We start from the raw sequence: 19,391 nt of genomic DNA, 5'->3' as shown, positions 1-19,391 counted from the left end.
GAAAAATGGTAAATTTACCAGGCAATTTTCTTATAAACAATTATTACTAGTTGATTTCCAGCAGATGACTGTATCCAACTAGAAAAAACAGTAAACACTTTGCTACCTCCAAATGTATTGTAGAGATTTGTTGTTGTTGCTGTTGCTGTTGTTGTTAAGTGTTGAGTAAGAGGAGAATTTTCATCAGATTTCTTCAATTCCATGAGTGCCCTCTCGCTTTTTCTCTGGTTTTCTGAAAGTGTGAAGATGGAGAGAAAGAATGAATGTATGTATGTATAAAGATTTTTTCTACCTCTGTTCAATTGAACAATTGTTATTAAAGGAACTTGTAGAGGAGGATATTATGATCTCATGCTTACGCATATATATCATTTTCTGCATTTCTTAGGTAAGTGGCATACAGCCTCATCCACAGAGGATTGGAATTACTGAAATTATGACTATAATAATCCATATAGTTAAGTAACATTTTTCACTTCTCTTTTCATGTGAAAAGTGGTTTAAATATTATTCATTTGAAAATCTTCAGTTTCTAGTTACATTACAAATAAAGTGTTGTACTGGCAAGTCATACCAGATCATTCTTTTTTTTTTAAGCTTATTTAGTTAGTTAGTTATCTCTACACTCAACATGGGACTTGAACTCACGACCCTGAGATCAAGAGTTGCCTGTTCCTTTGACTGAACCAGCCAGGCATCTCAAAAATATTGTATTTTAAAAAAATGTTTATTTATTTTTGAGAGAGAGCACAAGTTGGGAAGGGGCAGAGAGGAGGGGCAGAGAGAGAGGGGGACAGAGGATCCAAAGCAGCCTCTGTGCTGACAGCAGACAGCCTGACATGGGGCTCAAACTCACAAACCGTGAGATCATAACCTGAGCTGACATCAGATGCTTAACCTACTGAGCCACCCAGACACCCCCAAAATAATGTATTTTTAATGAGCCCAGTATGAATTTGCACATACCATGCCCCAAACATCGTTTTGGGGACCCTCTCAGTACCAATTCTTAAGGAATCCCTGTCCCCATCCCACCCCAACAAGACACTACAATGGCATAATCTAGTGCCTTATTACTCAAAGTGGTCCATGGACCATCAGCATTAGCATCAGCATTTCCTGGGAGTTTGTTACAAATGCAGAATTTCAGGCCTTTCCCCAAACCTACTGAATCATAATCTGCATTTCAATAGGATCCCCAGGCAATTCATACACACAGTAAAATTGAGAAACATTGATCTAGTTGAGGTTCAGCTTTTTCTTTCCTCCATTGAACCAGGATAACTTCAACTATTTTATACACAGATCAGGGTTCCTCAACCTCTGCGCTATGGATTTTTTTTTTTTTTTTTTTTTTTTTTTTTTTTTTTTTTTTTTTTACGTATGGTTGACACACAATGTTACATTAGTTTCAGGTGTTTCACAACATAGTGATTCCACAACTCTACACATTAGGCTCTGCTCACCACAAGTGTAGCTACCATCTGTCCTTACACACATGCACTATTGAGATTTGGGGCTGAATACTTCTTTGTTGTGGAGGCCCGTCCTATGCATACAGGATATTTAGCAGCACCTCTAGCAGCAATCTACCAGATGCTAGTAACACCCTGTCCCCAGCCACTTGTAGTTACCAACAATGTCTTTGTATTAGTCATTATTGCACTTGTTTTTATTATTACCTTCACCTTCTGATCTATCTAGGCTTATAATGTGCTGTGCCTGATTCTGACATTGGCTGACAATGTTGTTTTGTGAGGCAACGTTTAATTGCTAAACAAAATTGCCCCCTGTAGAGAATCACTGAAATAGATTCACTAATTTTGCTGGCTTCTTCATGTCTTCTAAAGTAAAAGCATGTGACAGAACATTTTTTATTGTTATAATCTGCTTTCACATTATTAGATGAGAAAAAGGTTTTGAAACATAATTTTTGACAAGATATTATCAGAATTTGATATTACTATTCTTGTTTGATTTTCAAGTTTTCTGCTAATGGTGATAATACCTGAACTTATGATCAGACAAATGAATCTGACCTATTAAGTGTAGAATTAAAGGAAGTCAAATGGGCCTTCCTTGAAGTGGCAACTAGTGGCTTCTCTCCTTTTATTCAGAGTTCTGGACTTAGGCAATTTTATATCTGGTAACATCTTCTCATAAACATTAATTTCCAGGACTTCGTTTTATTTTAAAAGCTAAAAAGATTAATTTGTGAATTCAACAAATATTTATTAAGCACAATTTAGAAGTTGGCACAAAGCCCCTTCCTTTAAGGAATGTATGGGTGGTGGAAAATTGAGATCCTAATTCTGCCACACTCCCCCAAACTGTCCCTCTTGCAGCCAATCTCAGAAAACAAGAACTCCACCCTTCCAGTCACTGAGGCCAGAATCCATGGAGTCGTCCTTGGATCCTCTCTAACAGATTCCAGTCCAATCCTGTAGGAAGTCCTTTGATTCTACTTTCAAAATGTATTTGGAATTTGAGTACTTCCATGACTACCACTCTGGGCCAAGCCACATTCAATCTCTGGATGAATGCAGTCTCCTAACTGGTCTCCCTAGTTCTACCCTTGCTTCCAGGCTATTTTTATCACAGCATCTAGAGTGATACTGTTAAGATTTGAAGTCAGGTCAAGTTGTCATGTCTCTGTTCAATCACTTGGGTGGTTTCCAGTCTCACTGAGAAAATAAGCCAATGCATTTACAGTGGCCTACAGGAAGGCCCTACACCATCTGCCTCCCTACCTGGCCCCTTTATTGCTATGACTTCATCTCCCTTTTGCTCAATCAGCTCTGATCACAACTCTGGCCTCCTCGATAAAGATTTAACAAGGGGTGCCTGAGCGGCTCAATTGGTTAAGCATCCGAATTTGGCTCAAGTCATGATCTCATGGTCCATGGGTTTGAACCCCACGTCCTGCTCAGAGCCTGGAGTCTGCTTCAGATTCTGTGTCTCCTGCCCTCTCTGCCCCTTCCCAACTCACACTCTGTCTCTCTGTCTCTCTCTCAAAAATAAATAAACAGAAAAAAATAAAAGTTTTACAGAAAAAGCTCTGAGGAGAAAAAGTCATGAATTTTAGCTGACTTCTATAGCATAAGTACTCCTACCATGGCCAACGTCAGACTACCAATATGATGTCACAACACGTGGAGAGATGCACAGTAGCACATCATTACATAGTATTTCCATCATGCAAACACCGCTGATGTAAGTAACCTCAAGAGCATAGGTAATAGTAAAGTGCAGTAACGTAATCAGGAAGTGATGACTTTTGAGGATTTATTATCTTTGTAATATAATTTATTTAACAGTAAATTTATAGAATTTAATTTTTTTTTAATTTTTTTTAATGTTTTATTTATTTTTGAGACAGAGAGAGACAGAGCATGAGCAGGGGAGGGGCAGAGAGAGGGAGACATGGAATCCGAAACAGGCTCCAGGCTCTGAGCTGTCAGCACAGAGCCTGACGTGGGGCTTGAACTCACAGACCAGGAGATCATGACCTGAGCCGATGTTGGACGCTCAACCGACTGAGCCACCCAGGTGCCCCTAGAATTTAATTTTTTATACAGCAATGCTTGACAACCAGCTTGCGAAATTCCTGAAAACTTAACAATTGGCTCCCAGGTCCGACTCTAGCTCACCACTATAAATAACCCACCAAACATGCTGCTGCCTCAGGCCCTTCATTTTTCTATCTGCCCAGAAAGCTCTTTCCTAAATAGTTGCAAGGATTTCCCCTTTCATCTCCTTCATGTCTTTTTTTGAGTGTTATCTTTTAGGTGACACTTTCCCTAGCCACCTTGTCTAAGGACCTCCAACTCCTCATTTCAATACCTTGATTCATTTTTAACCTTAGCACTTATCTCCATACAACATACGATTTCTCTGACTTATTTGTTATTTACTTCCAGTGTCCTCTGTTAGACTCAAAACTCATTGAAGGTAGGGATTTTTATAGGATTTGTTTCCTCTCAAATCCTCAGCCTTTAGAACGGCCACTAAATACTCAATATAATATTTGTTGAATGAATGGATTAGTGTCACTTCATTTCCTTTTTCTAACTTTTCTTTTTTTTAATTACATTAAATTAAATTTTATTTTATTTTTTTACGAGAAAGACAGTGCAAGTGAACAAGGAGCAGACAGAGAGAGAGAGAGAGAGAGAGAGAAAGAGAGAGAGAGAAATGATGCTCACCCAAAGCGGGGCTCATGCTCACCTAATGTGGGACTCAAGCTCACAAACTGTGAGATCATGACCTGAACCAAAGTCAGATGTTTAACCAATTGAGCCACCCAGGAGCCCCTAAATTTTATTTTAGAGAGAGCACAAGCAGGAGAGGGGCAGAGGGAGAGGGAGAGAGAATCTCAAGCAGGCTCCATGCTTGGCATGGAACCCAACAATCTGTCTCGATCCCACAACCCTGGGATCATGACCTGAGCTGAAATCAAGAGTCAGACAGATGCTTGATAGACTGAGCCACTGAGGCAGCCCTAAACTTACTTTTCTTATGCCCATTGCCTAATAGATAACAATACATTTGCATGTGAAAGAAATGGCATATCTTTCCAAGCTACAGGTACTAATTCCACCTTCCCTAATGTTTTGTTTTATGTCTGACATATTTTTATTTTGGGCTTAGAAATACAGCTCTGTGGTTTCCTCTATTGTGCTTGAGAATGATCCTAGTTAAATGATATTTCATTTCTCATTTCTCCATGAGTAAGAGAGTCTGAGACCCATTGTTGAATGTCACCTAACAGAACTGTATAAATTTCTGACAGTCAAACTATAACTCTGAGACTTAGCAGCCTTGTCAGATTTTTTTTGCTATGTTCTCAGAAAGGCAACAACTCACTTTCAGACAGTTGCTGATTCTGCTCCTGATTGATTTGAGGTTTCACAGACTGCATATAGATTATTTGCTGAGCTCTTGGACACGGAAGAGAATTTAGCTCTGCAAACAATTTATTCATAATTCTCCATAAACATTGTAGACATTGTAAATTGAGGTAGATAGGAATGGGGTGGTAACCTGGACTATGCCTTCCCAGGTTAATTTTTTCTTGAAAAGGGTATCCCTTCTCTCCCACCTCCATCTCTGAGCATCATACACAACTATGCTGCTGTCCAAGTTACATGAGTAACGTTTTTAAATCTATGGTTGTGATGTGATGTACTATTTTATGAAGCATTTTTTTAATTTTTTTTTTTAACGTTTATTTATTTTTGAGACAGAGAGAGACAGAGAATGAACAGGGGAGGGGCAGAGAGAGAGGGAGACACAGAATCCAAAACAGGCTCCAGGCTCTGAGCGGTCAGCACAGAGCCCGACGCGGGGCTCGAACTCATGGACCGTGAGATCATGACCCGAGCCGAAGTCGGATGCTCAACCGACCAAGCCACCCAGGCGCCCCTTATGAAGCATTTTTAAGAGCAAATAGAAAAACAATTATTGCCGTATAAGATATTCACAGAGAAATATTTCTTCCAGTGTTTCCTTTCAGGTCTTACAAAGTTACAGTCATGCCCTAGAGATTCATTGGAATAAAAAGCCCATGGAACTGTCAATTTGTGCTCAATACATGAATACACCCAGTGAGTCACACTTGTGGTATATTCTGTCCAATGCCCATTTTTTGCTTCCAGTGTCCTCTGGTAGGAAGAAATGCATGTTGGAAGATCACTGCTGTATCTCTGAGTGCAAAGTGGTATCATTTTTCTCAAAAAGAGTGAAATGACCAATTCTATTTTAAGATAATATGGTTTTTCCCTATCCTTCAACTTTTTTTTTGCTGTATTATATGGACATTTAATCTTATTATTTATGCATTCCTTGAAGAGCTCACAGGGGAGATTGTCTTCAGAATCAAAAGTTTAAAGTACAATTCAAAGATTGTTTATTTGACTCTGGTGTGATCATAATAGCAAATATTTATGGCTTTGACAGGGAATAAACAGGTAGTATTCACATACTGTGGTGGGTATGTAAATTGACACAACCTTTTCAGGGGATAACTTGGCAGTACCTATCACAATAACAAATATACGTACCTTTCATATAGCTGTTCCACTTTTAGGATGTTAACCTAGAGATGTATTCACATTTGTGCCCAAAGATTAATGTACAGGGGGCACATGGGTGGCTCAGTCGGTTAAGCATCCGACTTCAGCTCAGGTCATGATCTCACTGTTTGTGAGTTTGAGCCCTGCGCCAGGGTCTGTGCTGACAGCTCAGAGCCTGAAGCCTGTTTCAGATTCTGTGTCTCCCTCTTCCTCTCCCCTACTCATGCTCTGTCTCCCTCTCTCTCTCAAAAATAAATAAACACTAAAAATTTAAAAAAAAAGATTAATGTACAGGGATATTCATTGCAGCATTATTTCTAAGAGGAAAAACCAGAAACAACCATTGGACTCAGTAGGGGAATGGTTAAATCATTTATGGTACTAAGAAGATGGGGAAGGCTGAGGTGGATGAGGTGGATTTATATATTCTGATCTTTTAAGTAAAAAGCAAGTCACTGAACAATATGTATGGTATGATGTCATATATATATTGAACAAAACACAAAGCAAATATATTTGTAAATGCATAGAAAATACCTCAAAAAACACACTACACACTTAACGATGATTATTTGTGGGCAGGAAAAAGAACTGGGGGGATACACAAAGGGAACTTTTACTTTTTGCTACAGATACTTCTTTATAGTTTGAGTTGTTAGCCATGCTCACATATTTTTTAATTAAAAAGTTTTTAAAAATAGAAATAAGTAGTGTTAAAAAGGAATTTATGAGTTTCCGTTTCTCTTACTTCCGATGAATGTTGTTTTGTAAGACAATGTGAACTAGTACAAAGAACACAAACATAGGTTCTAATATTGACTCAACCACTGTGGGGTGGTGTGTACCTGTGTGTATGTATATGCATGTGTCTTTGAAGAGAGGGAAATAAGTGTGAAATTGCAAAATAATAACTATCTGACAGGATTGCTATGAGAGTTAAGTGAAATATTGTACAAAAAAGTCTCAGCCTGCTAGACAGCTGGCAGGCACTCAATACAGTTCACTTACATTTCCTTATTCATAGCCCACTCCAAGGTTTGAAATCTGTTTGATTCCAGTAAATGAAGGTAATGAAAGCAGTATCAAACGTGTCAGACCTTTGTTCTGAATCTTGAATGTTGAAAATACAGTCATCAAATATCTGCTCCTGTCACTTCTTTTTACACTTGTTAATAACAAGTTGATATTAAATACTCCATTTTGGTTAACTCCAGGCAAAAATGATGGGCTAAATTTTTATATCTGATTCACAGAGAAGACCTCCTAGGGAGGTATGATTTAAAGATGGGATAAAAACAAAGGGAGGGGCGCCTGGGTGGCTCAGTCGGTTAAGCATACGACTTCAGCTCAGGTCATGATCTAACGGTCCGTGAGTTCGAGCCCCGCGTCGGGCTCTGTGCTGACAGCTCAGAGCCTGGAGCCTGTTTCAGATTCTGTGTCTCACTCTCTCTCTGCCCCTCCCCTGTTCATGCTCTGTCTCTCTCTGTCTCGGAAATAAATAAACGTTAAAAAAAATAATAAAAAAAAAACAAAGGGACAGCAAACTGAGACTATTTGAACTTTACAATCCACACAGTACTTTATGGGTCACACTGCTTCTTCATACCCCTTTGATCCTTACATGGATAAGACAGGCATTGATGATGTCAGCCTCATTAAATGGGTGAGATGCGTGAGAAGGAAACCGAAGCCCAAAGAGGTGAAGTGACCTGCCCAAGGGCACACTCTGAGTAAAGCCAGTTCTCACTCCCAGTTTTTATTCCTATTATTCTGCCACCTAACAACAACAACAAAAGTGGCCTGGTACAAGAGCTGAAAATGTGGAAGGAAAAAGTGTTTAAAAAACAGGACAGGGGCGCCTGGGTGGCTGTCAGTTAGTCCGACTTCCGCTCAAGTCATGATTTTGGGATTTACGGGTTTGATCTCCGCATTGGGATCTGTGCCGACAGCTCAGAGCCTGGAGCCTACTTCAGATTCTGTGTCTCCCTCTCTCTGCCCCTCTCCCACTCTCTCTCTCTCTCAAAAATAAATGAAAACATTAAAATTTTTTTTAAAAAAGGACAGCTCCAGTTGTCCAGTTGTAATAGAAGTATTCCAAATGACTAGTGTATGTTATATATTATGGTTTGATATTATTCAGTTAGGCAGTGAGTAAAAATCTTAGGTGTGAAATATTATGTTGGTAAAATATTATTTTGGTAAATCCAAGAGTTGAGTTACAATTTTTCTTTATGTGAGAATGAGGGAGTTTTTCTTAAGTAGTGCATTAGTGTTAGCTATTGTTGATTGTAATGAATATTTGCTGTTGAAATTGTGGCTTAATAAATCATGATTAAACCTCTCGGTGGCACAATGGGCCTAGAAGATTTTGGTGGGTTACTTTATGTTTCTCAGTAAAGCTGATTTGGAGGGCAGTTGGGGACAAACGAGAGGCAACCACGTGAAAGGCCATGTGCATGTGACTTTCAGGGAAAGTCACTATTTGGGATGATGAAGAATGTGAAGGGCAGCTATGTTGAAAAGAAAAGTCAAGGGCACCTGGTGGGAAGCTGTTGGCATGCACCCTAACCCAGCAAAAATACCGGTTACACCAATTACAGAAATTATAGTTAGTGTCTTAGTTTCTAGGAAGGGTTAGTCCTTGGAGCAAACTCCAGCCTGGAGACACCTCGTTAAAATTTGAAGGAGCCTTGTTCAAGAACCACTCAGGTACCTTTTCCAAGACTCTGAGATCACCAGGCACCAAGAGTGCACGCCCCCATATCTCACCCCAAATTCCTTCAAGGTTATTCTCCCCCTCAACTCCCTGGCCCCAAACGTAGGCCTTTGAAATGGATGAGAGGTCCGAGGCCTACAACTGCCCTCCCCTGCGTTCCTTTCGCTCTTTTTTGCCATCTCCACCTCCTCGATTAAAAAAACAACTGAGTGTGCTCTCCATTCTCAAAGCGCTGCGAGGAGGTGGGTCCCGGTCACTGCAGGCTCGGGCCCCGCAGGTTGGCGGGAGCAGGCAGGGGCGGGCCAGCGCGGATCCGGAGAAAGCCGAGCGACCGCAGCCGCGCGCCGCGCTCAAACTCGCGCCGCCACCAGCTCATGAGCTGCGCCCCACCCTCTCCGTCACCAAAGGCGCCAGCCAATGAGCGGATCGGAAAGGCCGGGCCTGAGGGCTGAGCTTTGGGAGGGGGAGCAGCGGGAGGGGAACGGGAAGTCGAGGGCGGGCTGCGTTTGATTGACAGGTCGCTCGAACCAATCCTCCGCGCGGCTTCTCTTTGCTCTATTCTCCGCTGGGCACAGCTCTCCGTCCCACCTCCTCCTCTACCCCCCTCCTCACTCCTTTTCGACCCGCCCCACTTCCCTTCCCCCACTCTGCAGGCAAATCGCTGCTGGAAAGAGGCGGGGGCCGAAGCGGCGGGCTCGTGTGGAGACTTGAGGTGGGATTGACGGGGGATCTGGCCAATAAGAGATAGGCTGATGGCGCGGCAGTGGCTGGAACCGGCCAATGGGCAAGCGGGCTGGGGGCGGAGGCCCAGGTTCCAAACGCTCCGCGGCGCCATGGGCTGAAAACTCAACCGAGATGGAATCTCCCAGTCTGAACCGGTTTCAACCGGTTCCGAGTTTGAGGCACTAGGAGGAGGGGGAGAAGCGGCTGCAGCGGCCGCGGCAGGAGCAGCGGGAGCTACAGCATCAGCAAGAGCAACAGTAGCTACAGCCCCGGCGGCGGTGCCTGTTCCAGTCTTTGCTGCTGCAGTCCGTGCAACCACCCAGAGGGGGAGGGGGGAACCACCAGTCGCTGAGGAGCAGGAGAAGGGGGGAAAGTTTAGCCGAGCCTGGGTGGGGGGGCCCAGCGCCGGAGCCGCGTGAGAGAGGGAGCCGTATTTTGGTAGGGGGGAGTCGGACTGCAACTGGCAGCAGAGCGTCCCCCGACCTTGTGGACTCTATACCCCCTACTCCTGCCGCTCCTGCTGCCGCCTGTGGCTGGAGGGTCCCCCTGGGGCTGAATCTTTGGGACTTGACCCCTTTCCCCTCCCCCTTCCCTCACTCCCCAGCCAGGCGCGAGCATTTATTCCACGGATTAATTCCCCTTCTTTTTTTGGGGGGGGCGGGTGGGTGTGTGTCGTGGGGGGTGTCCCTGAAATAGTAAATATTGTTGAGCTTTTTTTTTTTTTTGCCCTTATTCTCTTCGTTTTTTTAATTTCCTTTTTAAAGGTGGGAAAACTGTGAAACCCACCTTGATTTCCTCCCCTCTCCCCCCTCCCCACCTTCCCTCGCCCTAATCCCCCGACAAGGAAAGAAGAAGCAGTTGGTTCAATCTCTGGGTAAGTCGACTGTGTCTTCAGGGCCGAGGGTCGGGCGGCGGCCGGGCGGGAGGAGGCCGGCGTGGGGCGCGGCGGCGGCCGCGGGAGGCGAGCCCGGGAGGCGGCGGCGGGCCCACAGCAGAGCCTGCGATTGAATGGAGCCGCTTCTGCCGCTGGGGGATGGAGGCGGGGAGGCGGCCGCGGGAGGGTAGCGCTTGCTGGGTTATTCGCGTGTGCGGGTGGCGGTGGAGGAAGGCGAGGAGCGTGTGATAGTGAAGTGGAGCCGGCGTGGGGGTGGAAGGGCTTCCCCAGCCCAGGGGGCTGGGGAGAAGTTGGGGTGATTTCAGGAACATCTCTGTAAATTATTAGGAGTGGAAGTTTCCAGAAATATTTAGTGCAGCAGCATTGAAACGTCCGCCTGCATCACGTGGCCCCTCGGTGGAGAGCTTGGGATCGGGGGAGGGAGGGGCCGTTGAGTCCCTCCTCCTCCTGCAAGGAAACTCAAAATCTTTCTGGTTTTTTGCAGGGTAGGATTAGAAGTAGGAGAGGTTAGTTGATTGTTCAGAGTCCTGCAATTGGGATTCCGTGCTGTAGTTTGTTGGGGGGGGGGGGGTGTTGAGTGTGTTAAGTGATCGAATCGCTTGCTTCTGGCTTTGTACGGTGGATGATGCCCTGATTCTCTTTCATTTCGAGGTCTTCGAGTTTGGGGTGGGTGGGAAGAAGTGGTGTAGTAGAGGAAGCTTTAAAGATTTGCCCACCCCGGACCTCCTCTGATCACGCAGAGGCCATGCTGCATAGAGAATGGGGCGGTGAACTTCAGGCGCCTGGTCTAAATGCCTCCTCCGAGTATGGGCGGGGTGAGTGCGTGCTCCGGTATGCTATAGTTAGAAGTGCTGCAAATCGGTTCGGGTGGGAAGCGAGGGGAGGGCGGGCCTTAGTGAGGTGTGTTTCTACTGAATGAAGCAGGCAATTGCCCACACATCTAAGTAGCAGTCTCTCCTTGTAGCGACTTGTTTTTTGACCTACTACTTAGTAATCATAAAGCAACGGTTATAGTTTGGATGGGAGCTGGCAGTGTGTAGCTGCTTGCTTTTTCAGTTTGAAGTGGCACTGAAGGTATTTTGGTAGTCACTTGTAGAGTCACATTGCTGGATAATCCCTTGTATATGCTATCCAGTGAGTGGATTTTAGGATTGAGTGTCCCAAGGAGAAAAGAAAGCGTTTGTGGTTTCACCTCTCCAGCGATGGCTGTTTGCTATCGGGCTGATTGTGTATCGTAAGCGTGTGGGACACTGCTGTTAGTGGAAAGAATGTTTTGGAAGCTGTTTGATTTGGGGGACTAAATGTGCTTGGCATTGACCAGAAAGCCGCCATTTCTGTACAGTTCAAGAATAGGTAGGTCATTTCGAAGATAGTCGGTGGTTTTAAGGATGGCAAACTACTGTATTTAACACAAGCTTCTATTCTAACCCTGATTTTTCACAAGAATTTATCCAGAAGAACTCTGTAAGGACAGTGTACTTGAAAGTGAAACTTTTTACAGTCAAATTGTTCTTTTTGTTTGGGTTATTAAATTATGATAGGACTACTTAGAAAAGTTCGTTCAGTTTTTAACCAAAAATTGAAAACTTTTGTTCTGTACATCTTGGTGCTTTGTGGGGGCATTGTTTTTCAGCTTCAATTTTTAGACTGTTCTGATCTTACTGTACTTGAAGAGAGGAAATTTACGTTTGTTGGTGGAATATATATATTTTTGCTTTGATATTAGTATTTTAGTATTTAGAGCAAAGATTTTCATTAATGTGTGTCAGGTATTCTGTTTGTATTGAAAACCTTAAATGCTATAAAAATTTTTGAAATCTTATGAGTTTTTGCTGTCAGTAATGGGCTGAAAGGCGTCAGAGGAATAAAAATCCTTGAACTCTTCATTTTTACGTCATCTGTAACTTAACTGACTCATTTTTTACACTTCTGGGTTTTTTTGTAACTGGCATTATCATTAAGTAAAACATTTGAGTTAAAATTGAAATTGCTGCCATTGTTACGAACATTTTTAAATTGCTATCAAGTAGCCAAGAAATAATGTCTCTTTTCTACCAACCTACTTTGTACAAACATAATCAAGCCACCCACCCATTCATTTCCTTATCCTGGAAGGTTTTTAAGAGGGGGAGAAGTGGAGGTGACCATCTGACCTTTTTAGGTCTAACTACAGTAAACCAGGGGTTCTTAACCTGAGGTTTCATGCATGGCTTTCAAGATGTCCTGCATTTTCTGTAATTGTATACAATATTGTGAGTTTTTAAAATTTGGCAGGCACCATCATGTTCTTCTGATTGTAATGCATTTTGGCCCAAAAAGGTTAAGGAGTACTAATTTAGTCAGTCAGACCTTGAGTAGCACTGGCTTTGAAGAAAAAGCAAAGGAAAGATCTTTATAATGCTGGGCAATAAAAATGTGAATGTGTGCCAGCATCTTGATTAGAATCCTCTTAAAAAGATAACGTTGCATATGAACTGGAAGGTTTTAGCCAGTATATTATGTGAGGTGAAGAAGCTTATTTTTCTGTTATCATAGAATTTGTATTTATTTGGCAAATAGTTGGCAGGCTTTTATAGCTTTTCACCTTGCCAATGAATACCTGGAAGTTAAGAAAAAAATTCTTCTGACATAAAGTATTTTTTAGACATACATATGTTCAAGGAATTTGTACACTTCTAATTTTAATCTCCAAAATCATTGAGGGTTGAAAGAAACAAAATATATATAAAAATTTTAAGTATAAGTAGACTGAGTATAAAAGTATAAGTACACTGAGTATAAAAATTTTAAGTTCTGTTGAGTATAAGGGTACCATATTTGATTGACTTGTGGTTCTTGCTAATTTTTGGTATATACAGTAGGAAAATTCGTATACCATGTTTAACTTTTAGCATCTTCCTGTTGTTCTTCCCAGCATATCTTAAAAATTAAGGTAACATGCAATGCAGGGAAAGGAGTTTTACCAAATTGAAAGACCCTACTTGGCTAGGAAAGGGGAAATCCACTTAAACTTCATCTGTACCTAAAAATTTGAGATTAAGACTTCGAACTGTATCGATTTTTAGGGCCATAAATTCCTAATAGTTTCATTTAAAAATAGGTTGGGGGTGGTGTCTAGATGGTTTGGTCAGTTGAGCATCCAACTTCAGCTTGGGTCATGATCTCACTTTGTTAGTTCCAGCCCCACATTGGGCTTGCTGCTGGCAGCGCAGAGCCAGCTTTGGATCCTCTGTCCCCCTCTCTTTGCCCCTCCCCCACTCCCACTGTCTCAATAAAAAAGATTTAAAAAATAAAGTAAAATAGGTTAGGAGTAATTCTTTATTTTTATAGTTAAGGTTTATTTTGAGAGTGCGCACATGCATGAGCAAGGGAAGGTCAGAGAGGGAGAGAGAGAGAGAATCAGAGGCAGGCTCTGCATGGATAACGTAGAGCTCCATCGGGCTCAATCTCACAAACTGAGATCAGGACCTAAGCGGAGATCAAGAGTCAGATGCTTAACCCACTAAGCTACCAGACACCCCCAGGGGTAACTTTTTTTTAAATATGAGTAAAACAGTAAGAGTTTTCTGTGGTCTTAAAATAGATCTTAATAACTAAAGCAGTTAGAGTATCTTCACCACTTATTTGCTTTTACTATTTATTTAGATAGCCTTTAAAATACTTGTTAAAATATTTGCAAGAACATGGTTGAAGTAAAATAATATGAATAGAAAGTTCTTGACTGGTAATATCAAAACTTCATAGGCACCTTAAATTTTTTTCTTTATTTACAGTAATCTATGCCAGCAATTATGACAATGTTAGCAGACCATGCAGCTCGTCAGCTGCTCGATTTCAGCCAAAAACTGGATATCAACCTTCTAGACAATGTGGTGAATTGCTTATACCATGGAGAAGGAGCCCAGGTAAAGTAGCTGATCAAAACTTTATAACATTCTTGTAGTATAATGAAGTTGTTCATTTAGAATTAGATTTTAAATTATTACCTTTTTAAATGTTCCATAGTTTGTATTAACTTGGAAGTATATATCAACCAATGAGAAGTGATCTGGAGAAATTGCAGTATATTTTGACATGGTTAGAGTGAGATATTTTGGAATATTATACTCGTTCTTTCAGAAACCTTTACCGCCATTTAATGAAAGACCCCCCATTTAAAATATTTATTAAATGCTTTGTAGATATAAAGGCTGTACATATTTTATGTGTGTAATATATTTGGAGTAAGGATTCTTGTATTTTTGAAATATGTAAATTACAGAAGTACTTCACAGATAAAATTTGTTTTAAAATTCCCAGCAATACAGAGCATCTTAAGTTATTTGAATTTAAGACTTGTAAAAGTGGTACTGTTAATGTAGGTAGTTATCTTACATATCCATGTTTTGAACAGTTGAAGGTTTGGGGATTTTTTTGTTAAAAACACCCAGTTGAAAGAAAAACGAGAGAGGAATGTTCATAAATGTTTTAATTGTTTTACATTGCAAGAAATTAGGCAGTCTTGAATCTTCACTGGAATTAATCACAAAGAATTTTAAATCAGTGAAGTTTTCTGTTGTTGGATTTAAGTCTTTTAAGGTGATGTAACAAATATTAGTACAATTTTGTTGCCAAAACGTTATGTTTCTAGTAGATAATGTCTAGTAGTTTTGAAGTTACTTATGTTCAAGAGATTAGTTTATATTTGTGTAGTTAAACCCTGAGTACTATCATAACTTTAGAAACCTGAAAGGTAGAAATTCTTTCTTTTATGGACAGTATGAAAAACAGGATGTATAAGTACCAGCCTATGCATAAGTATTTCCATTTCTTTTTGAAATCTAACATTTGTGGTTTCGCTGTATATAATAAAGAGAAAATTTAAAAAGGGGGCCATGAAAGTTGTATGAGCAGTAAAAACTATTCTGCAGACTTTGTGATAAGCTTGTTGGTCCAGTTTTATAACTCCTAGGGGCTTTTGGTCAGCATTCTTGTCTCCAAAAGTCTTCCTGAAAAAGTTATTCCATCCTTACCATGTAGTTGTTTCTTTGTGCTGTGCATTCACTGTGGAGCTTTAAGCTTCATTTCATTCTAACATGCACGTATGGAAAGCAGCTGCTTTTGGAAGAAAGTATGGAAGTAAGGTTGGGCTCAACTTTGAATGTATTCGAAGCACAAGTCTTGTCGCCTTTAGGAAGATGGGCATTTAATTTTGTCACGTTGCTCAGCTGCTACTGCTGTTTAAATCTTTGTTGTTTTTTAACATGGCTCACAACATCTAAAACTATGATGGATAAACAAAGAGACCGGTGTTTTTCTAGGCTTAAAACTAAGAAGTAGCAGTAATTTTTTTTTTTTTATCATGAAGAACATATTGGTACTGGGATACCTGGCTGGTTCCGTTGAGTTCAAGCCCCATGCTGGGTGTAGAGATTACTAAAAAAATAAAGATAAATACGTATCAGAGGTGATGCCACTTTTAGTAGTGTTTCACAGTATTGAGAGTTAATGATTTGTTTTAAATTTGACTTTTGAGTAAAATGTAGGCTTAGAAAAGCTTACATATTTTCTAATTTTGTTCTTTTTTTTTTTTTTTTTTTTTTTTTGAGAGAGAGAGTAGGACAGGGATAGAGAGAGGGAGACTGAGAATCCCAACCCGGCTATCAGCACAGAGCCCGACTTGGGGCTCAAATAAACCATGAGATCTCAACCTGAGCTGAAATCAAGAGTTGGACACTTCTGAGCCAACTGGACACCAACTGAGCCACCCAGGCACCCTTAAATTTTCTATTTATCAAGGCAAAATAAACTTTCCCCAAAATAAGAATTTTGTGTTTAGTTATATCATAAGATGAATAGGTTGCGTAAAGATAATTGCAAACTGTTATATTGTAGATAAGGAAATGGAGGCTGAGAGCTTAAAGTCAGCTGAGAACTTTTTTCTAAAAGTCATGTTTTTTAAATTTTTTTTTTTTTTTTTTCAACGTTTATTTATTTTTGGGACAGAGAGAGACAGAGCATGAACGGGGGAGGGGCAGAGAGAGAGGGAGACACAGAATCGGAAACAGGCTCCAGGCTCTGAGCCATCAGCCCAGAGCCTGACGTGGGGCTCGAACTCACAGACCGCGAGATCGTGACCTGGCTGAAGTCGGACGCCTAACCGACTGCGCCACCCAGGCGCCCCTAAAAGTCATGTTTTTTAAATTCTAGTTCAGTGTATTTTACATGTGCCACCTTTTGAGGGTCTTATTTTGAATAAAAAGAAGCATAAAGCTGTTGTGGAAAACATGTTTTTAGTGATAGAATCTTGATTTTAGTCCAGTAAGGTTTCTAGTCACTACTCTAGAGTCTCAGCCACAAGGTTACCAACTTACTGAAGACAAAGATAGTGGGTTTTGTAAAACCACCTGTTAGAGTACCTGATACTTACAAGGCATTCTATTTAAAAGGTACTTTGGGAAGTATAATGAAGATTTACCATATGTGATGTAAACTCATTGTGTTTTTGTTTTGTTTTGTTTTTTTCATTTTTTTTTAACGTTTTTATTTTTGAGACAGCATGAGCAGGGGAGGGGCGGAGAGAGAGAGGGAGACGCAGAATCTGAAGTAGGCTCCAGGCTCTGAGCTGTCAGCACAGAGCCCAACGCAGGGCTCGAACTCACAGACTGTGAGATCATGACCTGAGCTGAAGTAGGACACTCAACCGACTGAGCCACCCAGGCACCCCTAAACTCATTGTTTTAAAATACAGTAAGGTTTCTTAATTTTTTCCAGTTTCAAAATAATGTACTAAAAAATGGCAACTAAAGGACTACATAAAAGTATTTTTCTATTTTTAGCCAAGTTAGGCAGCCAGGGGGGGAAAAGATATATAGAAGAGTTGGGTGTTTTCTCCAGTATTGTGTGAGGTGACTTGAACTCAATCTATTGCTTAGCAACTAAAATACTTTCACCATTCAGTAAGTAACACAGGGAGACAACAAATTTTCTTTTCCTTTAGTTGCCTTTTTCTTTTTTAGCTCCTTTTGGAGTTTTAACTTAATAAAAAAATATTATAGAAGGATAGTGTGGTTGGGGCAAAATTAAGACCCTAAGATGGAAATACTAGAAATAACTTCAGAGAGTAAAATGACCACTAAAAGGAAGGGACATGATTTATGCAGAGTTTTAATGAATGGTTAATAGTGTAGGGAGTATTCACTACGTGCACAGTGGTCATCACTTCAAAAGTTCTGACAGTATCTTAACAAATATTAGGCATGGATCTTTGGTATTCTTATTCTCTTGATATTTGTTACTATTTTATGTGCAAGACTATAACTAGTTAGAAATGAATAGATCTAGTTAGATGCTCTCAGGGAGAGAATCAAAACATTTCTAAAGTGTGCTTTGGCCCTAGATAACTCAGTTCACTATTCTTTTAGCTTTTTGTTATCATATAGCATAATTATAACTCCATAAAACTATTAGTCCCTTAATGAAGTCAGATCCAAAATACTTACATAATAAGAATTTATACTCTGGCTTTAACCCTATGTATATTTTTAGGTTGGAACCCAGGCAACTGGTTTTCCTTCCAAGTTACATGGTGGTTCTGGTGGTGGTGTCAAGGTGCAAAACCACTACTTAACACAGTTGGGTGTTGGGGCGCCTGGGTGGCGCAGTCTGTTAAGCGTCCGACTTCAGCCAGGTCACGATCTCCCGGTCCGTGAGTTCGAGCCCCGCGTCAGGCTCTGGGCTGATGGCTTGGAGCCTGGAGCCTGTTTCAGATTCTGTGTCTCCCTCTCTCTCTGCCCCTCCCCCGTTCATGCTCTGTCTCTCTCTGTCCCAAAAATAAATAAAAACATTGAAAAAAAAATTTTATAAAAAAAAAAAAAACAACATAGTTGGGTATATATTTCTCAGTTCTTCTAAACAGTAAGCAGTGTCTATTGCTGATTGGGTGGTAGGGAAAATCACTGTATTTGCTACCTAAGGAAAATAATGCTTAACATTAAAGCCAAAATAAGGAGCATGATTTTTTTCTTCTGTAAGTTTGAATAAAAGCTAAGTTAAAGAAGATTATGAGGTGTCGGTCAGAGAAGGTTCCAATTGGAAGGCTTCTTTTCCCCTTTTTGATGCTTGCTTATAAACTCTTAACCAAGTTGAATCAATCTGACAGAAAGGTAATTGGCATTCTAAAGCCATCAAACTTTCTTATTTCATGTGTTAGAAACAGGTAAAAGGTAATTAGGGAGGGTCCAGTTGAGCTACAAAACTGCCTTTAAAGGTCAAAAGATTAAGCTCTTCTTGAAAAAAAAATCAGAATTAACAGCCTTTGGTAAAATGTGTTCATCTCCTGAAAAACTATAATGATTAAAATGAAGATACATAGTATCAATATGGCGAGATCTCAAACTCCATTGTCAGTCATACCTTGCAATAAAGCTGAAGGAAAGTGTCAAATGAAAAGAGCAAATTGTAGGATTTTTATAGTATGTTATTTATGTAAAATTTAGTGACCACACAACTGTATTGTTTATGAAATTTATACACATGCTGTGAAGACATGGACAGAAAAAGACACCAAATTCATGAAAGTGATTACCTCTACAGAAGGAACAAAGGAAGGAAATGGCATTGGAGAAAGGTATAAAGGTGATTGCCAAAAGTTTTAGATCTTCTACGTTTAAAAGAAAAACAGACACAAGTAAAACAAAATGTCAGTATTTATTCTAGATCATGGCTATATACTAGGTTTTTACTATTTCTGGGTTTGTATTTTAAAGATAATGAAACGAAGTTTTTGAAATAAGATCGGATTTAATATGACATTTAGAGGAATTTGAGAGAGTGTAAAACAGATGTATTTACCATAAACTTAGACTTTTTAAAAAGGGTTTAAGGATCTTCATGTTTTATATATATCTACAGGTATTTGAGGTTTGTGGCCTTACTTAGACCTAGTTTTTTTCAGTCTTCCTATGAGATCTATTTTTATAGTAAAGTTTGTTAGAGGTATCTT

At 40.5% G+C, this 19,391-nt stretch overlaps 1 protein-coding gene across 1 annotated transcript in view; it reads left to right on the top strand.

The window, feature by feature from the left end:
• Window positions 1-9,613: 9,613 nt before the first annotated feature.
• XPO1 (exportin 1) overlaps window positions 9,614-19,391 on the top strand; it is a 46,002-nt gene continuing 36,224 nt past the window's right edge. Inside the window, exons 1-2 of the mRNA XM_047852667.1 lie at window positions 9,614-10,387; window positions 14,182-14,313. Of these exons, the coding sequence (XP_047708623.1) occupies window positions 14,188-14,313 (126 nt within the window). The 5' untranslated portion in view covers window positions 9,614-10,387; window positions 14,182-14,187. The remainder of the gene's footprint in view (window positions 10,388-14,181; window positions 14,314-19,391) is intronic.

The sequence above is a fragment of the Prionailurus viverrinus genome, chromosome A3 (assembly GCF_022837055.1).
Source record: "Prionailurus viverrinus isolate Anna chromosome A3, UM_Priviv_1.0, whole genome shotgun sequence".
Classification (NCBI taxonomy): domain Eukaryota; kingdom Metazoa; phylum Chordata; class Mammalia; order Carnivora; family Felidae; genus Prionailurus; species Prionailurus viverrinus.
Note: the sequence above shows the minus strand (reverse complement) of the source record. Positions and strands in the feature narration are given on the sequence as shown.